The sequence below is a fragment of the Silene latifolia genome, chromosome 11, assembly GCF_048544455.1.
Source record: "Silene latifolia isolate original U9 population chromosome 11, ASM4854445v1, whole genome shotgun sequence".
Classification (NCBI taxonomy): Eukaryota; Viridiplantae; Streptophyta; class Magnoliopsida; order Caryophyllales; family Caryophyllaceae; genus Silene; species Silene latifolia.
Genome location: NC_133536.1, coordinates 180,165,617 through 180,182,722, shown reverse-complemented (window position 1 = coordinate 180,182,722; position 17,106 = coordinate 180,165,617). Strand labels below are relative to the sequence as shown.

The following is a 17,106-nucleotide window of genomic DNA, read 5'->3' as shown; positions in this document are numbered from 1 at the left end:
CGCAATACAAGTTATACAATAACATAAAAATGCTAGATTGAGTAGTTACAATTATATGCTAGATCAAAAATTAATGAAAAAATAAATTAAAAACAAAATACAAAAAGACAAAGTAGTAATCAATATATTATAATCATTTATCCTATGTAAACTTTCATCTTCCAAACATTACTCTATTTCATAATTACAAATTATTCCTCTTTATTACCAAATTTTTCATATTCCATAATTATGAAATCATCAACAAATTTTACCTATAAAATAAGATTAGTAGATGAGAATCCAGCTTACCTATTTGTTTTCATTTGATTGAACTTTAAAAAAAAAATTATCTTTCTTTTGTGGTGAATTGGAATTAAATGAACGAGAAATGAAGAGATAAGAGAAAAATAGAAGAAAAGAGAATGTATAATTAACAAAGCATTTGTATCGTATTGTTCGTTTTTTGTGTTGTCGAATGTTGATGATGACACTTGAGATTATTGATGATCGAATATCACCATCCGTTGTGGCGAAAGAATGTCCAACTTTGGTGAATGAAACTCTAGCTTGACCAAATTGTACCCTTAACTTTTTTGTCTCACACATTCTTAAGAACAATGTAATGTTTTGGAATTTTTTTTTTAATGTATTCATTAATTAATAATGTGTAGTTAATTTGTTGGGATTAACAACATATTACATATGTATTGAATAAAATTTATATTTTGCTCGTACTTTGACTATCAAATAGTAATATATTTTTTTATTTCTGAATTTTTGAAGTGAGAATATTGCAGTAATATCGATGTTTTTTTATCTCGATCTATTATATCCATCTCATTTAACTTTTTTTTTATTTGATTAAATGTTACAATGGTTAAGTGAAAATGAGTGAAGAATAGTTTAATTTTTCAATATAATTATTATTTTCAAACATAAAATATAACTATGGTTGATGTTACTTACTATTTTTATGATATCATCATTTTAATAAAGTTATAAACTAGAAAAAAATATCATTTAAATGTCGAGTAAATACAATATCATTTGCCTATAGATAACAAATAAGAATAATATAAATATGATGCAATAACAAATAAACAATAAAGAATGATGTAAGTATCAAGACACTATAAGAAAATAAAAAAAAATTACGTGAGCAAATAATTATTAATGACGAGCTAGAAAAGTCACGTGATTTTCACGGAAAATCTATACAATATTTTAAAAAGATAAAACTAAACATTTCACTAAGTAATGTCTCCTATCAAAAGTCATCTTGAATTATGATGTGTCACATGCATATAATTAGTGAAAATAAAAATAAAATTTATGTTATACAAAAGAATGTAAATGTCAATAAACTTTTTAGTTTCCTCTCATCTTTATAGCTATTAATAATTAATAATTAATTTACTCTACTAATTTGACATCTACATCCTTTCTTAGTTGATTTTTTGGCTTTCCCCTCCTCATTTATACTACATATACACATTGTCATATTTTTGTCTACATCTATCATCACTTGCATTACCACAATGTTTCGACTTCTCTACCTTACACACTTTTGAGATTTTATTTTGAAAATTTTTCATCTTTAAGCTTCCACACTCAATTCAAAATTATTTGGTTCACATAAAATCCTAATTGAATTAATCATTTCAACTTGACTTTATAACAACTTTATGTAGCTACAATATATTTTATATTCTTATTTAATTGTAGATCATTCTACAGAATTAAATTAATTGTTTCACTTTACATTTCATTAATATAGTTTGATTGACTTTTTATTTTTTGGCAGGTACTCCTTTTATACTATGTAATATGTATAATTACATATAGTAGTATAAATCTTAGGGTTTTTTGTCAAACACAACCTTAAAATTTTTTTTTTCCAAATACCACCTTTAAAAAAAAGTTTGTAAAACACAACCTTTAATAAATTTTTTGTTGTCAAACACGACTTTTTGACTGAAGGACTTAGCATTTTGCAATTGGATAAATTTCAATCGATGTTTGGGATAGCAAACGATGTCGGTTTGAGGTGTTCTTGGACTCGTTGGAAAGTTGGAAATACAAGCTTTCCATGGGTTATCAACACGATGGTCAAAAGTGGCCTTATGTGGGGTCTATTGTTGTGTAAAGTAAGGCTAGTCGGAGAGATTAGCGAGTGGTCGGGGATTTTTAGTGGGTATTTTAAAGAGGTTATGATGCTTTGTTTGGTCTGAAAATTGGTATGTATGTAGCGGGGAGTGTAATGTGTTGTTTTTTGTGGTTGTTGGTTACAAGTGGTGGTTTGAGGGGAGTTAATTTGAAGGTAAAAAACATTCAAAAGAATGTCAAAGTAGGATTTCTTTTTTGTGGGTCAATTCACTCACCTCAAACCGGCACTTACAACAAACAAGCACAAAAAACAACACAATTATGGCCTACCTTACACTCTCCGCTACCTAGCTACATACCAATTTTCAGACCAAACAAAACATCATACCTCTTTAAAAGACCCACTAAAAATCCCCGACCACTCGCTAATCTCTCCGACCAGCCTTAATTTACACAAAAATAGACCTCACATAAGGCCGCCTTTGACCATCGTATTGATAACCCCTGGAAAGCTTGTATTTCCACCTTTCCAATGGGTCCAAAAACGCCTCAAACCGACATTATTTGCTATCTCAAACATCGACTGAAAATTACCCCATTACAAAATGTTAAGTTCTTCGGCCAAAAAGTCGTGTTTGACAACAAAAAAATTATTAAAGGTTGTGTTTAACAAACTTTTTTTTAAAGGTGGTGTTTGGAAGAATTTTTTTTTTAAAGGTTGTGTTTGACAAAAAACCCTAAATCTTAATGAAGCCACATAAGACATTACATCCGCCAATTCTTGGAAGATTTTTTGTCAAAAGTTTGTGAATTCTACCCAGTTTATCTTTGTTGCACTAATGTTGCATGTAACACCTTTTTTTCCTTAATTTTGTTTTGTTAAGACTTCAATTAGTCACAAATCAAATAACTCAAAGTGTGTAAAATATTATACGAGTAAGTCAATAAGCTTAGACATTTTTGCCAATATAGTTTAAGGAGATATTTTCGAGTTGTACTTCCTCCTTTCCATTGAATTATTTACGTTTACTTTTTGGGCACTATTCATAAGTGAGAATAATCTTCAATACAACTTCTAATGCATAACATAAAAGATAGTCATGTAGGATCTTGTTTAAATCGTCTTACCGAGTGCATTATGAATATCAAATTTTTATATTTTTTAATGATATGTAACTAAAGATATGAACAAAATAAAACAAGCATTGGCATACGTGCATAAAGTAAACGTAAACTATCATATGGAACGGAGGAAGTAGCTAACTATTTTTACAACACAAAATCTCATTGAAGACAGCACGTATGTTTTTACAATTTATAAGAATGTTTATTTATTTATATTTTTGGTTGAACAAAGTGGAAGCGCCTATGTGACATATTGTATAAACTAAATATTTGTCATGTGTGTCATTCATAAGATGTATAACTAATTTTGCTCATTTTTACCAATAATTGTTCGAAATTCTAAAGTTATACTCTTTTACTTCACACTCTTACTATTTTCCATAAATCTATTGTACAGGAAAATAATTTGTGACACAAATATTTGATTTTTTACTTATTTGGTGTTAAAGGGATATCTACATATTTTAAAATATGACATAAATTTTTGAAAAGTATAAATTCCATTGAAATTGAGGGAATATAAAATTGTTGTAATATACAAGTATATCCATTATTAGGTACTGAAAATTTAGTTCGTACTTGCAACACTTACACAATAATTTTAAAATGTTACCTTAAGCAACTTTTTTTTTCATCAAATATGCAATTATTTTCACTATGCATCTATAATTACAGGTGTAAAAACTCTAATTCATTTAATCAATAAAGAGAAATTAAACTAACGCTTAAATATTTGTTGGTCAAGAAAAACATTTGTATTGCATAATCTTTAAGCCGATTAAAACAATAAATTATTAACGATCCCGTGATTTTCACGAGCTCCAAAACTAGTTTCAAGTTAAAAACCAAACAATTGTATTAAATGAGAGGGGGTGTAATAGTTGGATATACTAGTTTTTAACCTGCGCAGGGTTGCTTTTAAAACATTGTTATTATAAAAATCTTTAAAAATATATGTAATGTACGTTATATATGTCATGTTTGGCCCGTTTATAGCTATGGAGGGATATCCCCTATCTATAATGGGAATTTGTGATGTTATAAATGTCATGTTTATAATTTATATATTTAATTGATTATCCGGGTTGCAAAACGTCGTCGACGTTTTATAACAAATCGTCGACGTTTTTTTTAAAAAAAGACGATCCTACCCTTGAACTCTCTCTTTCACTTTAATCTCTCTTTCCCTCAATCTCCCCCTTCAACCCGACACTACCAAAACTACCACACCTACACCCACACGCATTGCCGCCTCCGACCACCACCACCACACCCGACCGCCGCACTCGCCACCCTACGCATCTCAGACCTTCTTACCGTCTCTTTTAATCACTCAACTCGCCCTCTCTCTCTCTCTCACTTTCTGTTTTAATCGACAACCACCACCATCACCACCACCACGACGCATCATCAGCATCACGCACCACCACCAACAGACAACACCGCAGCACCAACACCGACCACCACAAGTAAGTAATACACATCCAATTCTTTTGTTTATTATGAATTAGTTTAGGAAAAATTAGATTTTATAAATTCAAATGGATTTGGTATGTGAGAGGAGAATCTTCAATTAGTTTACTGATTTTATAATTAATTCGATTTATTGTTGTTGTCGTTGCTCGGTGATTTTTGTTGCCGTTGCATTTTTTCTTCTTGTTGTCGGGTTGTATTTGGTTTGTTGTTGGTAGTTGTATGTTATGGATGGTGAGGGACGTTGAATAGCAACGTCAGGCTTGGAGGCTGATGTAGATTGCTCGCGTCGGGGTTGGAAGGTGACGTTTAATGTTCACGTCGGGGTTGGAAGGTGACGTTGAATGTTCACGTCGGGGTTGGAAGGTGACGTTGAATATTCACGTTGGGGTTCAAGGTCAGGTGACGTTGAAAGTCATCATTCGGGGTGGGTTGGGACGTGGCCATTCATTGTCTGAACAGGGGTGAGACAACGAGTCTCAACGTCCTGTGGGGGAAGGGGACGATGACTGTTCACGTCGGGTATGGGCTGGGACAATGGGTTTCAACGTCCGTCCATGGTTCGGACATTTTAATTTCATTTTTGCCGTTAATTTTGTATTTTAATGGATAATTTATATATATTTCTTTGTTATAAAAAGTTGTTTATTTTTTTTATCTAACGTTTTAATATCGGTAATGTAGATGACGGATGATTCCTCGTTCGATGATTCGTTGTTTAACATTGAATTCGATTAACAAAGTTGTGAATTTTTTTTTTTTTAAGTTTGTTGTTTGGGAGGATTTGTGAGAGAATAGAGTAGAGAGAGGGTGAGCAAGGGTAGTGATGGTATTTTTTTTTAAAAACGTCGACGACGTTTCACAGCCCCCTTGATTATAGGGTGCTTGGATTACTTTTTTCAAAGAATAAAATACACACATTTAAACCGCTAATTTCTGATGTACCTCTTATTATTAATATTCTTGTACTCTAGATGGATAACTCACTTCTTAAACATCATACTGTCATTTAAATTGTGTTGTTTAATGATCGTGTTTACATTATGTCACCAATCACCCGTCTTGTTTGTTGGCTCGAATCAACTATAATTATCAGAGTTGAACTGTATAGTTTATGTTTAATATTTTTTTTTATTATTAAATTGATAGTTGTATTTAGTATTCCATATTTAATAATGTTTATTAATAAAAATGTGATTTTTATCAATTGTTGTAATACTATTATGAGAAAATTACAAATAACCACCACATATTTACGTATTTTTACAAATAACCACCTTGTATTTGCACTTTTACAAATAACTCCCAAACTTTCATCTAAACTCCCCAATTACCACTGTATATCTGCCCCGACACTTATTTATCTTATTTTCCGACTCGTTAAATAACGTTTTAAGGAAAATGCCCATAATACCCTTCACTCTATTACTCCCAAACATACCAAATGTCATTCTTGCTTTGTAAAAATCATCAGCAATCTCCCAAACATAAGAAATTGTAGTAAATCCCCAAATTATTATCACTAATTAATTCATAACAACTCGTCAATCAATTGCTGCCAATCAAGCCATTCGAACGACATGGGTTAGAAGCCCCAACACTTGTTTTTATTGCAGATGCTAGGCGTCGTGATCTCAGAAACACGTTACTAGCCTTCGTGGAACACAATCTAGCTCACGGTCAGAGTAGTGTGTAAGGCAATGGTGGATTTGAAGGCAGAGTATTTGGAGGAACCAATGTTTGGAACCACTCAATGGGATAAAGTGTTTGACTTCTCGCCTGTTGTAATAAACCATGAATGTAACCGAAAAAAAGAAGCTACTTGCTGCTGATTTGGAAATAACCTTCAACTGGTAAACAATACATAGCACACTTCGATCACTTCAGCAATTGAACGACGAATTTAATTAGGGATTGATTGGCAGCAATTGATTGATGGATCTTTGTGAATTAATTTAGGATTAACAATTTGAGGATTTAGGGTTTCATAAATTTGGGAGGAATGCTATGATTTTTTTACAAAGCAGTGAATGACATTGTTATGGTTGGGAGTAATAGAGGGAAGGGTATTATCGGCATTTTACTTAAAATGTTACTTAACAAGTCGGGAAATAAGAAAAACAAGTGTCGGGGCAGATATACACAGGTAATTGAGGACTTTAGATGAAAGTTTGGGGGTTATTTGTAAAAGTGCAAATATGTGGTGGTTATTTGTAATTTTTCCTATTTTTTTTTTTAACCAATTGTCGTAATTATATTTAATTTTGCCAATTGTTGTAATTAAACTTCTGACTGTATATTATTTTGTATTGCATAATTTCGTAATCGTATTATTTACGTACATTTATTTATAAAAACTAAGGTGAACAAAGAATAAACAACATAAATCACAAAGAAATGGGGTCCACCATAACCATTTTTTTGGGAAAAAAATTAAAAAATAAACTTTTGAGGTGGATGCATGAGGTTGCTTTAAATGTTTTAGTATTTATAAAGATAAGATTGAAGTAATTTAAGAAACACCCTAATAGATTAGAGTATTCCTATTAAATAAATAATCCTTTAATTTATGTCAAGCGCGGGTAAAATACAATTCTCAGAGTTGACTCAAGTTCGAAATAAATTAAGTTACTCCAATTTACTTTGAATGGGCTTTTGTCTAGTGGAAGAAACTAATTTCTGAAAAAAAGGTGCATTTCTGAACAATTCTCAAGTATTGCCTATTTGCACGCAGCGGCGCATCATTTGGGATTGAAGGCGTATCTGGTATCCCTAACGACAATCAAGACAATCTCTCATAATATAGGAAACGGTAACTTCAAAAGACTTGATATGAACATGACGGGTACAAGTCATTAAGCTCCTCAAGGCGTGGATAAAATCTTGTATAGACACTAAACCGATAATTGTGTCCCCTTTTCTACATGATTGCTTCGACGATGTTCATGTTCAACATTCAATTTTCTACATGTTGTTGGATCATATCTATGGCTTAGCTTTATGAATAAAACCTATACATACATAATCCTTCAAAATCCATATTCACAATACAATAAATCGGCAAAGTAAAGATAAGGGCATGGGACGGACACTCAGCAGGGATATAAATCTTCCGTTAATCTTAAATACAAAACGCGGCATCCAAACAATAGGATTAGTGTCGGTATAACACAAGGAGTAGAATTAGTCATCATGAGGTCTTGCATTTCTGATGCAACAGTAAAGGTGTCTCGAACTCTGTAAGCGTGACAAAGAAATTGGGTCTTCCGGGGGAGTTTTAAGAGGAGGCGGGAGCTTGTGATGGATTGTTGTTCTGTAAAAAGAAGCAAATAGCAGTGCAATCGTCTGACTTGTCACGAGGGAAATTAGTCTTCCATGCTGCAGCTGCGGCATCAACTACTGCTTTTGCCGCCATCTCTTCAGTCTCGGCTGCCATGACAACTGCAGTTACGTCCTCGTTGCTTAGGACATCCCATATCTGTATTTTTAAATGCAAAAACATTAACCATATATACATTACTGAATTAAACAATTCTTTTGATTATGGCAACAACTGACAGAACAGACACGCGCGAATAAGCTGATTCAAGACTCGAACTAAACCCGAACAAAGTAACACAAAAATAACTCAAAAACCTGAATGAACGACAAGTAGGCTTACGGCTTACCCCATCAGTAGCGACAACAATGAACAGATCGTCAGAAGAAATGTTATGGTGTGTAACGACAGGGGTGGAGATGATGCCATAATTCTTCATAACCAAATCACCAAAAGCGCGAGACATTGCCATTCCTGGACTGTAGACACTAGGCAACCACGCTCTTTTCATATCCGGTTCCTCCTTTAATGCAAATACCCTTCCATTAGACCTTTGTATCCTGATAGCTTCATCTGAAGAAAACAATCACATTAAACAATCAGAGAGTCAGATACTATACTTCATTCAGAAACACAGAAAGTGGCATAAAATTTCAGTAAATGCTGTGTACCGGGTGTTCCAGGCTTTAAATCAGTCGTCAACTGAACAGGTATAACTTCATTCTCGTGTATCGTTCCCAGTATAGCCCTTGAATCCCCAAGGTTAGCTATGACAAGCTCATTGCCCTGCTCAAAATTGTTGTCAGTAACGAAGAAGAAAATTAATCTCATTTCGGTGCCCTTGGATTTGTGTTACGAGTTTTCATAATTTCATTTCAGTTAATTTTTTCAGATTTGAAAAAAACTTCACTTTGGTGCCGTAAAAGTATCAGTCTCAATTTTATCTAGATTAAAACCACAACGCTTGTAGAAATTTCGCTACACACCTGTTTAAGTACGACTACAGCAGTGGTTCCACTGAAAGAACAGTCAAATTTCGCGTCCTTGATTTCTTCATCCATTTTTTCGAAAGCATTTGTGCACGGCAATTCCCAATCATGTAAGGTCCTGTCTGATGACAAATCATCATCACTTGTTGCTTGACTTTCCAAAGAGCTCTCATCTGTCAAAATTCCCGCATCCCCGACTGCATTCTTTTCCTCAAGTAGTAGCAAGGGCAGGCGTTCTTTGACAAACCTGCTCACTAAATGACCGTTTTTTCCATGCCCATCAAATACTCCGCATAACACTCCATCTGTTGCCCCATAGCTCTTCAAAAACATACACATGTATATATTATTAAATAGTTATGTATGGTATGGTATGGCTGGATCCAAGGAAGGTAAATAAGCTAGGATATCCTAGGAGATTCCTGACTCTTGCGAATGAAAAGGCCAAACTTGGGAGGGGTCAACCCATTAAATTGCCTTCAGTACCCCGAAGGAGATTGCCCCGAGCTGTCGGTAGGGGATACTTCTGGTTAACACCAGGTAATGTTGTGAACTACTGTATTGATTTTCACAAGGGTATCAGTGGCCTAAAGGCGTCAAGTTTCAATAAATGAAATTTACGCCCGCCGATGGTATAAAATTACTTATTGATTGAGATGGTAATCTCACAAGAAATACTACTACAATACAAGACAGAACAATACAAGGAATACTTGGCATGGGTAAGAAAGTACCTGATAGATTACGGCAGAATCTTGGTTGACCACCTTACCGCCTTTTTGAGAATGCAAACAACCAACTACTCGCTGATCCCCTTGATCGCGAAGAACACAACTTATACCCTCTGCATTAACAGGAGATGCAGTTGCTACTCTGTTTCCCATTCTGCAACAATGCAGTTTTTTCACTTCTGGCGAATGTTTCTTCTTCTAAAGTCTCTACCTGTTTGAAAAGTTCCTACACAAAATTCTAGATTATACGGAGCATATCACAATCCGACAGCTAAAATCCTTCTCAGCTATAATAAAGTACATTATTTTAAACCATCAAGTTGGATTATTTATTAAAAAAATAGTTCACATTATATTTGAAGACCAATCATATCCCCCTCAAAAATTAGATGATGTGTAGACAAGTCGGATTAATTTGTCCTTAAATATAATATATATTCGATTTTTGATTCTGCCAGTATATGAATCCTGAATTCTACAAGAAATGGTTTTTTTTAATAAATAAGAAAAGATGTACCTACCAGTATACATGTTGCATGCCAAATCAACATTGACTCAGCTCTTTCAGGCAAAGCCAGACATCTGACGTTGTTGGCAGCATACACTGCTTTTGTTTTACCTGCTGTATGATATAGTTTCTCATGTAACATGCTTCGACTTTAATATTCGGAGTTTGTTGCTGATAATTACGCCGGTTAAGGAGTACTTTGGTGTATTGAATGGGTCAAACATGTTATATAAATCAGTGATTGATGATAGAAATTTTGACAGGTTTATCAGGATTACATTCGCACCAGAAAACCAGATTAGTAAAATGACAGTCCGTAGTTATACCAACAAATTTAACATACTCCTCCACCAGGATCTTTTGAGTTTTTAATTTGTACCTTCAATATCCTCTAGCCGAGAATTAAGGATGTTTTCTTGCCTTGTAATAAATGTGAGAGGAAAATGGGAATGCTAAAGTGGAACCAGGTACTCCACATGCTTGCTGTTTTGGATCCATTCCATAACATGATACCTTTGTCCTAATAATGTAAAATATACCCATGAATGGTGAATGCACCCTTTGATCTAAATTAGAAGCCATAACCCACAAACGAGTACCAGTTACGGTATACTACTACTTTTGCAGGATAACAGGATTCATAATGAGCCATTCGGCCAGTAACAGTGTAAGGTTGTTGAACCTAAATACAAGACCTAATGTATTTGACACCTTTGTGTTAACTACTAAGCCAAAAGCTTCTCTGTTAGTCACAGAACGACGAGGCTACCACGGTTCTTAATTAATACGAGTTAGACAATTGCTATGTACTATGTACTATGTAAATACCAAATAGGTACAAACTCACAAGTTATAATTAGTTCCAGCAGAAATGCTCCTCCATTCCATTCCTATGATCGACATTCTATCCAATTTTGTTATACACTGATTCAACTTTGTGGTACGGAATGTCGCTATAAAAACCTGCAACAAAATAAAAGACAGAGCTCAACCTCAGTTGTTCAGAACACAATGCTTCAGGCTGCCTCCACACTAACAAGTCATGGTCTCATTTTTACTGGCTCTAGTAGTCGTCTTCAATAAGTGGCGTTTATGCAAAGATCTAGACACAAAAACGTACCAGATTTGGTAAGTTGTGCTGTGACAAGATGTCATGATCCACTTCTCCTTCAGTAACTCTCAGTCATAGACCTGACGGCTGGTAAACGGGTCATGCCAATATGGTAGGCGGAGTAATTGCGGACTCTAGTCATTTTAGAGACGCTACTAACAGATTAATACAGGCAGACGTCAGTAGGCAGTACATGGGATCATTTTCCGGTAGTGGTTACAAGTTGGAACAAATGGATCATTTTCTTGTAGTGGGGCCGAGCGCTTTAATTGAAAAGGCTTTGCACCTGAAATAGAAATTCCGACATTTCTTTCGCTGTCGTCCTTTCAGCAAATAACAATTTACAGTAACAATTCGATTTGGATGGGTTTCGGGTCACTAGTTATGAATTGGGTCTATCGGTTCAATTTTGCGTTGTGGGCTATTGGCCATCTTTAAATTAGAAGTTCCGCGGATAGTTGATTCAGATGTGGGTCTGGTTTGTTCTTTATGGGTTTGACAAAGGTCAATTCGAGTTAGGTCATATGAGGCGGAACGACATTTACTCTCGTGCACTGACTACTGGCTATACACAAAACAGAGGGAGCAGCATTATGTAACCACCCGGCAGCCACCCACCCACATGCCAATGATTGGTGACCATGCTAAGTAAGAATAGTATTCATCTTTAACAGCAGTAAATGTCGCGCTGAAAGAAGAATATCAGTAATCCGCATCAGAAGTGACGCTCAGTAAGAATAATATTTCATCTTTTACTCTCGTATGATGGTGGTTATCAGGTTATGTAATTGCCTCATATCAGAAGCCAAGTCATATCATACATAACCCTGACAACACAAAATTTATCAAAGAATCAAGGTCCATAGTATGGTTAAGTTAGACCGGTAACTTCGTTATAGACTAAAAACAAGGTGCATTGCACTGGGTATTAAAACTAGTTATAGATTAAAAACAAGGTCATGATAACCACGCAATTACAAACAGAGGCAACAAATTGAACAGTGACGCTGCGTACATACAAACAAAAACAAGGCAGGAACTTTTACCAATAGGGGATTTTGGCCAAGTTCATATACATTTCAGCGTAGAAATTAGCCCTTGGTCAACTGACCGTTGTTTTACTGCTATAGTACAAAGCTGCAAAATTAAGCTTCAGTAGAATCAGTTGCTGGAAACAGTGATGGTATCTTCACCTTGACTAGAATCAGTTGCCGGGACTTTCTTGGTCAGGGGCATAGGCAAACCAAGGTCATCTTGGATGCACCTTTGTTGAGGGTGAGATAGCAGCGTGCACATGTGGCGAAAAAGAATCCGTTGAAGACCCTGACCAGTTTCAAAAATGTACCCCTCATATTCTGTCACGTGCTCAAGGGCCTCCACGAGCGCATCATACACTTTCTGTGGACAATTCTCAGGTCCGGGCTTGTCATGAAGGTATACGACATCCAGCGTAAACAGCTTCTGGACGACCGACCATTGGTATTGCGGTTGGACTGATGACCGGCAGTACAATAAGATCTGGACAAAGGATAACGATATGAAATCATTTTCATCATTTTCAACCAATCACTGTAGTTGGAAGTAGTAGACTAGTAACTATCTAATACACAAAACAGGCAATCTTTATTTAAAGTGCTGTCATATGAACCAAAGCTAAAATAATAAGATAAGACCAGTAGACCACATCAAGTTCAACTTGCATTACTAATTTACAATGCAATTTCCACGTCTTTTCTTTTAGTTCTTTTGTTACGCGCTTATGCCCTTCACTTTACGCTATTATCCCTACCCTTTACTTCTTTAAATCGATTACATGTCAGCCCTTTTTAAAGAAACTACTTGCACAAATTTTTTATTTCGAAAACACAATTTTGTTTGCAACAAAATTGTGCAAAAGGCCCGTGTCTTGCACCTCTTCGCCATGGGCTCTCGTTGACTTGATGCGCCTTAAGCATTTAAGAACTAACAAGCGAAAAGATAATAAAGGACGAGACATGTTGCTTTTAAAGAATCTTACCACTCTTAATATTCGATTCTGAGAGCGAGATTTTTTTGCTTCATGAGCAGCAATGCGAAATAGCTGGGAAAGATCAGCATGACCACCAGATGAAACAACCGATAAACCTCGGAGTGCAGCAACTGCAGCATCAACGTCGTTGCTGAACTCTTTCCGCACCTTCATAAACCAAAAACACAGGCCGATTTTACTTTCAGATAACAACCTAAGAACCTGTATCAACCCGAAGGCTCAAAGGTGCTTTCCTCTTCCAAACAGGAAAAAAAAGGGTTGTTTCAGAAGAGACCATAAACCAAGAAAATCAACATTGGCACCGCACACTTAATAAGTTAATAGCGTGCGCAACTGCGCTCCTCTATCAGAGAGCACAATTCCCAGAACATACTCATAAGAAGTGCCAGAAGATATGTTTTAACTTTTAAGTGCCCTTTGCGAGCCCCTTATTAACTGTCATCTGACAAGTTGTAAGCAAGAGTAACCTTGATTAACAATTATATAGCTGAAAGCACACAGAACCAACCCTTCACTAGTTCACTCCTATACTCGGTTCCATGCGAAGGAGTAATGCCTAGTAAGTAATATAGCCTAGCTGTTCAAGTCTAAAAACCAGTCAAACAATGCCTCTGTTACCTCAGCTAAAACATTTTTTTTTATTTTGAAAAAAAAAAAGAATGAATAGAAGAATGGTATCTGAAAACTTTATTTACACAATCAGTATTCTTTAACCTATTCCATACTTCCAATGGAGCCAAAGATTCATTACTCTTTGGTTCTGGATTATGATGGAATTTTGCAAAATGGCTCACTAAAGTGGCTGCACTTCTTTCTCTTGTGAAGTAGTGGTCTTTCGATGCAGTTCTCGACACAATTTTCATCTTAGGTCATTCGGAAACAACCTCTTTGTGTTGCTAACACAAGGGTAAGGCTGCGTACATCCGACCCCCCCTTCTCCCGCAATTTGCGGGAGCCATTGAGGCACTGGGATAATGTTGTTGTTGTTGTTGTAGTATTCTTTAACCATAATTTGACAGTCTAGATAATAGTCCACTGACCCCATCCCCTCCCACACGTAAAACAAGGGTTCACTGAACAAATTACAACCTTTTTTGCCAGGGAAAAAAAAAATTGGGTGCTTGGGTCATGCTCATAAATTGATTCTCATTACTGGCTCATGGTGAGATAGAAAGGACATTATCAAGATTGGCTACACACCTTGATTCTTGATGGAGCACTCAGTACCATGGCTTACTAAAACCTAGGTCAAGAATTCAAGATCATCCTTGATCTTTTTCCTGCTTTTCTATTCAGCTGTCCATAGTTGTAGATTGCCAATGGTGTGCTGATTGTGGGCCAAAGAAAATATCTTAAATGCATAGATAATCAAAGAAACTCATGCAATAGTATGCAAATAGTTTACATTGTCATCCGACTATTTACCTGCAACTCTACATCAACTAATGCCCACATACCCGCTGAGGCACATATTTAGAGAACCAAGGGCCAGGAGCCTAGGACACTATTTATCCAAAACTAAATTTCATACCCCTAGGTCCAAATGACAGGGTGTGAACTTATTCGGAGAATACCTAAGGGTTGCTCTCTCAGTAAACAATAATGAGGACTTGAGCAATCAGTTACTCAAATACCGTATATGGTGACTTGGTCCCTCAATTCATGATTTGAATGACTCTCAGGTAGTTAGTAAAGCATTTAATTTGAGGAGAATAAAAAGTTTCTTCCATGAGAACAAAAAGCAAGCTTATTGCAGAAGCAACAAGCAAGAACAGAATATACACAAGAAAGGTGTCTACACTCTAAACTGCCTGAAAACTTATGGCTTCTACTTTGGTATTCCATAGTGTTGTAAGCTCCAATATTGAATCTACAAACGCTGGAAAAGATACCATACAAAGATAACTGAGCTGATACAATGGTAATAACCAAATAATGATGAAACTTTCCCTAGATAGGAGTCATAGGACATCCAAGCTTAGGAGTGAACCCAACAGGGCTAGAATACAACAACAACAACATTACCCCAGTGCCTCAATGGCTCCCGCAAATTGCGGGGTAAGAGGGGGTCGGATGTACAGAGTCTTACCCTTGTGTTAGCAACACAAAGAGACTGTTTCCGAATGAAAAAAAAAAAAAAAAATCGGTATTACACTCAATGAAACATAAAAGAATACACAAAAAACCAACAAGGCTAGAATGAAAAAAAAAAAAGAACACACAAAATTGTGCCCCAAAGCTCAATTCTCGTAAAAGACAGTCACACTACGACATGGCTAGACCTATGAAACGTGAGTTTCTAAGTTAAAGTCATGCTATAAAAAGCTTGGACTTTATCTTCAGACTAACATAATTATCAATACGCTTGAGATGATAGATTGATAGTTTTTTACTCATGAAACGATAGAGCTTGGCTTGAGACATTTATGACAAACATACATACATCACAAGTCAAACTACAAGGCAAAACGATACTTTAAGATATTACACTCAATGAAACCCCAAATCTTTCTTCCAAATGATTCCAAACCTTATGGAAAAGACAAGAGTGATCTCTAATCACCCATCAATTATCTATTGAGACACAGTACATCAGGTTATCATTAAATTCCAGTAAATGCGGCGTGGAATGCACTCAATAGCGTAAGCTATCTTCCATCCAGATAATAAAAGAAGTCAAAAGTTGTAACTAACAAAAATATCGTTCCTCATGGGGAATACTTATCACACTGCCAATTCGACCAATCACCATACAACCCAAGGACAGCATAAAAGTAGTGCATTCGTCAAGAATCTGACACACTCAATGTAAGCACATCACCAATTCAATTACATAGCTGAAATCAAAACAAACCCTTGAAAATATACGGAGTAAAATTTAGTTGAAACTAGTTCTCGCATTTAGGTCGTTCATAAACAGCCTCTTTGTGTTGCTAACACGCGACTGCGTACCCCCTCGTACCCTCCAATTTGCGCGAGCCATTGTGACACTGGCAACATCGCCAACAAATTCAACAATTCATCACATTTTTAAACAAAATGATGCAAAAACAACCATACAAAATTGAGCAATTGAACATACATAAATTAATACAAGGACCAAACCTAATTGACCACAAATCCCAACAATTCGACACGGTTTCCGCCAAAACCACCGTAGCAGACAAATCCTATTAACACAATCACACATTCACACCACACTGAAACACTGTAACTCAAATATACAAAACGGAAAAACATAACAAAAATTGGAGAAAAAGGGTACCCAAGAAGCGGATTTTGCGAGTTGGGCAAAAGCGAAACGATGATCAGGGTTGATGGTAAGCTTGGAATGGATGAATAAGAGGATGGATTGCTTGATGGAGTCAAGTCGGGTAATGGGTCGGCCATTCGGGCCAGTGTTCTTCATTTCTACAAGACATTCTGTGTCAACATCTACACAAAACAATACATCTTCGTTGTTGTATTTTGTTGGTTTAAGAGTGTATGGCGGCGCCACCGCACTGCCGCTGCATTCTACACCTTCCATCGTCGGTTACTGATCGAAAAAGGTTATTTGTGGTGAGAGTGAGCAAAACGAGTCTGTTGCTTAATTCTGGATGGACAAGAGTTTATGAGTCGGTAAACGGGTCGACTCGGCAGAGTTGTTTCCGGTAATAAATAATTGGGTCGATTTGAATAAGTTTAGATATTGAGACAGATTCTTGTTCTCAATTTGGGTGTGGCTTGGGTT

General features: G+C 35.8%; 2 protein-coding genes across 3 annotated transcripts; both read right to left on the bottom strand.

Annotated features, from left to right (window-relative positions):
- Positions 1 to 7,660: 7,660 nt before the first annotated feature.
- On the bottom strand, positions 7,661 to 11,938 carry LOC141612120 (putative protein phosphatase 2C 12). 2 transcript variants are annotated; one of them, XM_074430837.1, is made up of 7 exons: positions 11,354 to 11,938; positions 10,247 to 11,196; positions 9,729 to 9,951; positions 8,992 to 9,315; positions 8,677 to 8,791; positions 8,355 to 8,578; positions 7,661 to 8,164 (listed from the first exon to the last, which is right to left on the bottom strand). In XM_074430837.1, exons 3-7 carry the CDS (start codon positions 9,876 to 9,878, stop codon positions 7,964 to 7,966), a joined length of 1,014 nt encoding a protein of 337 aa, XP_074286938.1. In that variant the 5' UTR covers positions 9,879 to 9,951; positions 10,247 to 11,196; positions 11,354 to 11,938; the 3' UTR covers positions 7,661 to 7,963. The 2 variants fall into 2 exon arrangements, with proteins under 2 accessions (XP_074286938.1, XP_074286937.1); XM_074430836.1 differs by having other exon boundaries at positions 9,729 to 9,936.
- Positions 11,939 to 12,242: 304 nt separating this feature from the next.
- Positions 12,243 to 17,102, bottom strand: LOC141612118 (uncharacterized). The gene is made up of 3 exons (XM_074430835.1): positions 16,639 to 17,102; positions 13,362 to 13,520; positions 12,243 to 12,862 (listed from the first exon to the last, which is right to left on the bottom strand). The coding sequence occupies exons 1-3, from the start codon at positions 16,900 to 16,902 to the stop codon at positions 12,506 to 12,508; spliced, it is 780 nt and encodes a 259-aa protein (XP_074286936.1). The 5' UTR covers positions 16,903 to 17,102; the 3' UTR covers positions 12,243 to 12,505.
- Positions 17,103 to 17,106: the final 4 nt, after the last annotated feature.